General features: G+C 38.6%; 2 protein-coding genes across 2 annotated transcripts; both read right to left on the bottom strand.

Annotated features, from left to right (window-relative positions):
- Positions 1–357: 357 nt before the first annotated feature.
- LOC107083010 (UPF0598 protein C8orf82 homolog) lies at positions 358–1,619 on the bottom strand. The gene has a single exon (XM_015371938.1). The coding sequence runs from the start codon at positions 1,617–1,619 to the stop codon at positions 1,119–1,121; it is 501 nt and encodes a 166-aa protein (XP_015227424.1). The 3' UTR covers positions 358–1,118.
- A 390-nt stretch (positions 1,620–2,009) lies between these two features.
- On the bottom strand, positions 2,010–4,232 carry LOC107083009 (UPF0598 protein C8orf82 homolog). The gene is made up of 3 exons (XM_015371937.1): positions 3,924–4,232; positions 3,785–3,833; positions 2,010–2,431 (listed from the first exon to the last, which is right to left on the bottom strand). The coding sequence occupies exons 1-3, from the start codon at positions 4,089–4,091 to the stop codon at positions 2,010–2,012; spliced, it is 639 nt and encodes a 212-aa protein (XP_015227423.1). The 5' UTR covers positions 4,092–4,232.
- Positions 4,233–4,786: the final 554 nt, after the last annotated feature.

The following is a 4,786-nucleotide window of genomic DNA, read 5'->3' as shown; positions in this document are numbered from 1 at the left end:
TATATATATATATATATATAGATATATATATATATATATAGCTATCAAAAGCATCACACTGATTTCAGACAACTACTGAAATCGGTTTTTCAAGCTACACCTCATTACATTAAGACTAGAAGTTAGAAGTAGGTGAGGTGATACAAATATCTGGAATTTTATGTAATTCGTCCAAAAATAAATGTTTAATCCCAAAGGCATCTCTAATGTGATAAAACCAAATCACACAAGAGATTGTTCCTTAATCAAAATAACTGATGGAATAAACAAAGACACATAAAAAGGTACGCAGACTTCAAAATGTACAAAACAAAGTCTGGACATTGGTTCTAGTTAGAGGGCATGTAAATGATCAATCCTGACAGGCTCAGATCTTAAAGTGTTTAACACAAAGATCAGAGATTTACATCAAATATGGAATCCGACATCTATTGGTGTTGATATTTGTATATTTACCTAACAGATCTGTGGCTGCTGCCTTTACTAACACCATCTGCTCAAAGTGAATACAGACCACCATCTCATCCTCCTCCATGTCTTTTATTTTAATCAGTTTCTTTTCCAGTCAAATGAGAGAGCAGGTTTTAAAAGGATGAAAAAATTATTTTCCAAATTGATTCCAAGACATAACATTGTCCCATTCATTTATCAGCAAACCCACATCTCATCAAGTTTAATTATTAAAATCATTATTAATAGATGACTTTGATCTTCTTCCATTGCTCTTGAGTCTCCACATCTTTATCAGTTTAAATGCTGTTTAACTCCTGTTTCTTTCCTAATACATTTATCCAGCACCTTTGAAAGATCAAGGTGTAAATTTCATTTTTTTTTTGTGACTTTTGCAGCCATCAAGCAGTAATCTTTTTACAAAATAACGTATCTGGAAACACGGGGGGGGAAAAAAACATGAAAAAATTTCCATCGTCATATTTTCCAATTTCTGCTTCTGGCTCTGGACTAAAACCTAAGTGGAAGCAAACAGTGTAACAAGAGATGTTATCTGAAAACAAGAACCTAGAGGATTGGATTAAAGCCTCAGTTTCAGCTCATCAGAGAGGAAAACTTAGATCTTTTATTTGTTTTAAATTGAAATACATCTCTACCATTTTCTTATATTAACCCAGCTCCTCCTGGTGTGAATTTGCCTCCTCTCCTGCTGTGAAGCACCCTGCCAGTTCATTGGTCAGTCTGTGCATCTGTCCTTTCCACAGAACGTGTGTGGGCTGTCCTGATTGGCTGCTTTCTGGTGGATAAACAAAGCTGGAGCTGAGTTCTATGGCCATGGCTGAGCGGACCAATCCGACCCTGCCCAAGCGCTCAGGGCCGGGATGATAAACCCGACCGCTGACAGGATGCATGTACAGAGCCTCTGGCTGGAAAGGAACGAAGAGCTTCTCAGCACCGCCACAATACGACAGCAGCTCCTGGTCTCCTGCTGCGTCCTGCAGGAAGTGGGTGAAAACCACCGGTCGGTCGTCGCAGCGCAGGAAGTTTCTCTCTCTACCACACAGAGACAGGAAGGGAAAATCCTCCCTATAACGCCCACTCCGATTCATCTGCAGGCGACTGAAGAAGAAAACCAGGAACTTTTTATCTGAAAAATTAAATGTATGCATCAGATGCAGAAAATGATTATATAAATGAGATCTATATTTAAAGGCAAACCACAAATTTAGCTGTTGGGCATTTGAGTTTAAGTGCGCTTTACAAATACAATTTAACTTAAGAAAGAAAAATATAAAAAGGTCTATCAATAATATGTGGGGTCTCAAGTTCAGTGGATGGTCTATAACTGGTTCAATTCCAAAGATCTAAAAGAAAAAAAAAAACCTTTATGAGTAAATGGCATCAGGATCTTTTTCAAAATACCAGGACAAAAACATAATAATAATATTTTCCTGGGTATTGGTATCAAGTTTGGGAACTCTGATTCAATCAAGCGACCTTTAATTAAGTAATCTTATCACATAAGTTATTATTTTTCAAGGTAGACTCAGGGAATAAGTCTANTCATTGGTCAGTCTGTGCATCTGTCCTTTCCACAGAACGTGTGTGGGCTGTCCTGATTGGCTGCTTTCTGGTGGATAAACAAAGCTGGAGCTGAGTTCTATGGCCATGGCTGAGCGGACCAATCCGACCCTGCCCAAGCGCTCAGGGCCGGGATGATAAACCCGACCGCTGACAGGATGCATGTACAGAGCCTCTGGCTGGAAAGGAACGAAGAGCTTCTCAGCACCGCCACAATACGACAGCAGCTCCTGGTCTCCTGCTGCGTCCTGCAGGAAGTGGGTGAAAACCACCGGTCGGTCGTCGCAGCGCAGGAAGTTTCTCTCTCTACCACACAGAGACAGGAAGGGAAAATCCTCCCTATAACGCCCACTCCGATTCATCTGCAGGCGACTGAAGAAGAAAACCAGGAACTTTTTATCTGAAAAATTAAATGTATGCATCAGATGCAGAAAATGATTATATAAATGAGATCTATATTTAAAGGCAAACCACAAATTTAGCTGTTGGGCATTTGAGTTTAAGTGCGCTTTACAAATACAATTTAACTTAAGAAAGAAAAATATAAAAAGGTCTATCAATAATATGTGGGGTCTCAAGTTCAGTGGATGGTCTATAACTGGTTCAATTCCAAAGATCTAAAAGAAAAAAAAAAACCTTTATGAGTAAATGGCATCAGGATCTTTTTCAAAATACCAGGACAAAAACATAATAATAATATTTTCCTGGGTATTGGTATCAAGTTTGGGAACTCTGATTCAATCGAGCGACCTTTAATTAAGTAATCTTATCACATAAGTTATTATTTTTCAAGGTAGACTCAGGGAATAAGTCTATGGTGGCCCAGAGGTGTCAACACTAATACAAAAAGCTGCAACGCAAATACAGAAGCCACAACGGAAATATAAAACTACAACGGAAGTCACGCAACAACTGGTTGTTATACATGACACAAGAAGAAGAAGCTGACCCAAAAAAAAAAAAAAAACAATGAATAAGGGCCACCCTATAAGTCAAACCTAAATGCAAACAAGTCAATTTACAAATAAATTTTAAAATGCCAGGATCAGAAATAAACAACCACATTAGGATTGTTATACACTGGTAAGACATAAAATCGTATATTTCAAAAATATTACTCTATAGGAAGATATTCCAGTCTAAAAAAAATGACCCATAACGCCACACTTCGTTCACCTGATAAACAGAGGAACACACTCCACCACTAGAGGGCAGTATAGAGATTATTATTATTATTATTATTATTATTATTATTATTTTTTTTTTTTTTTTTTGTCCCCCAGACTCATTAAATTGGCTGGTAACGATAAAATAATAGATTTTATGAATTCACTTTCAATATTTTTGTCCTGTTTATCATTTGTGTACTCTACATGCTGTTATCAGATGTGTTATATTTTCCTATTTTCTTAATTTTATTTTGCCAAAGTAGTGACACTGGACATGGCAATTAGAGGCTAAAAAATATCTAAAATGGTGCATATTTGCTCTCTGAGCAAATGTTTTTATCAGTAAATGCTCCCAGATGAAAAAGAAATCAAGATAATGGGAAATTGATATAACTGTTAATGAAAGAGAAAATGTACATTAACCTCAGATTGACAGACAATAATCCAGCTCTACTTAGATGAACTGTCTGGCTGCAAAGATCCATAAAAGATAGATAAAGATACAGCTAAAGAATTTAACAGTTTATTAAACCCCTCAGCTTGAATATATGTGATCAAACTGAACAAAAACAAGAGGTTCTCACCTTTAAAGCAGGTGACAAAGTTCTTCACTTTGGTGTCATCGAGAAAAAGCTGCAAACATCACAGAATAGAGCTAATGAACAACTGGACTGCACTTTATTTGCTTCCTTATATTTTAGCTTTCTTGGTGTGTTTAGTTACCTGTCCCTGATGGTCGATGTAGTAGAAATACTCCCTGATGCGGGGCTCGGGGCTCTGACCCTGAATGTAAGCAGCGATGCTTCTGGAGGTGATGCTGTAGCCGCCTGGGAGACATCGGAGAAAGCTCAGAGCTCTGCAGCTCCGAGCCGCAAAAGGTAGAAATAACATGACCGCTATGGCAAAGCCCAGATGCTCCGGGTTAAAAGCGGGACATAAAGACGGTTGTTGCTGTAAACATGAGAGTGTTAGCGCACTAAAACCGTGTATTCATGGGTTTGTTTACACAAGTTTACAGAGGTGCCCCGGAAGTGTTTGTAGACCTGTATAGGAGCTACTGCCCCCTGCTGGACAAAATTAATTTTATATTAAAAAGTGTGCCCTCTGCTGAAAAGATTGTTCATTACAACTAAAATACGCCTGGTTCAATACATTACAGATACAAGGTTAGAACTAAATGCTGCATTAATTAAAAATATATCCATATCCATGCATCCATCCGTTATCTGACACGCTTGTCCCGAGGGGGGTCGCGATGGGTGCTGGTGCCTATCTCCAGCAGTCAATGGGCGAGAGGCGGGGTACAGGTCGCCAGTCCATCGCAGGGCAACACAAAAACAAACAGGACAAACAACCATTCACACACACACTCACACCTAAGGACAATTTAGAGCAGCCAATTAACCTAACAGTCATGTTTTTTGGACTGTGGGAGGAAGCCGGTAACCTGACAACAGCCAGATGCATATTCGAACCCAGAACCTTCTTGCTGCTATCCACTGCGCCACTGAGCAGCCCTATATATAGATAGATAGATAGATAGATAGATAGATAGATAGATAGATAGATAGATAGATAGATAGATA

Source organism: Cyprinodon variegatus, unplaced genomic scaffold (genome assembly GCF_000732505.1).
Source record: "Cyprinodon variegatus isolate N-32 unplaced genomic scaffold, C_variegatus-1.0 Scaffold67, whole genome shotgun sequence".
NCBI classification, from domain to species: domain Eukaryota; kingdom Metazoa; phylum Chordata; class Actinopteri; order Cyprinodontiformes; family Cyprinodontidae; genus Cyprinodon; species Cyprinodon variegatus.
This window is presented reverse-complemented; position numbering and strand designations above follow the sequence as displayed.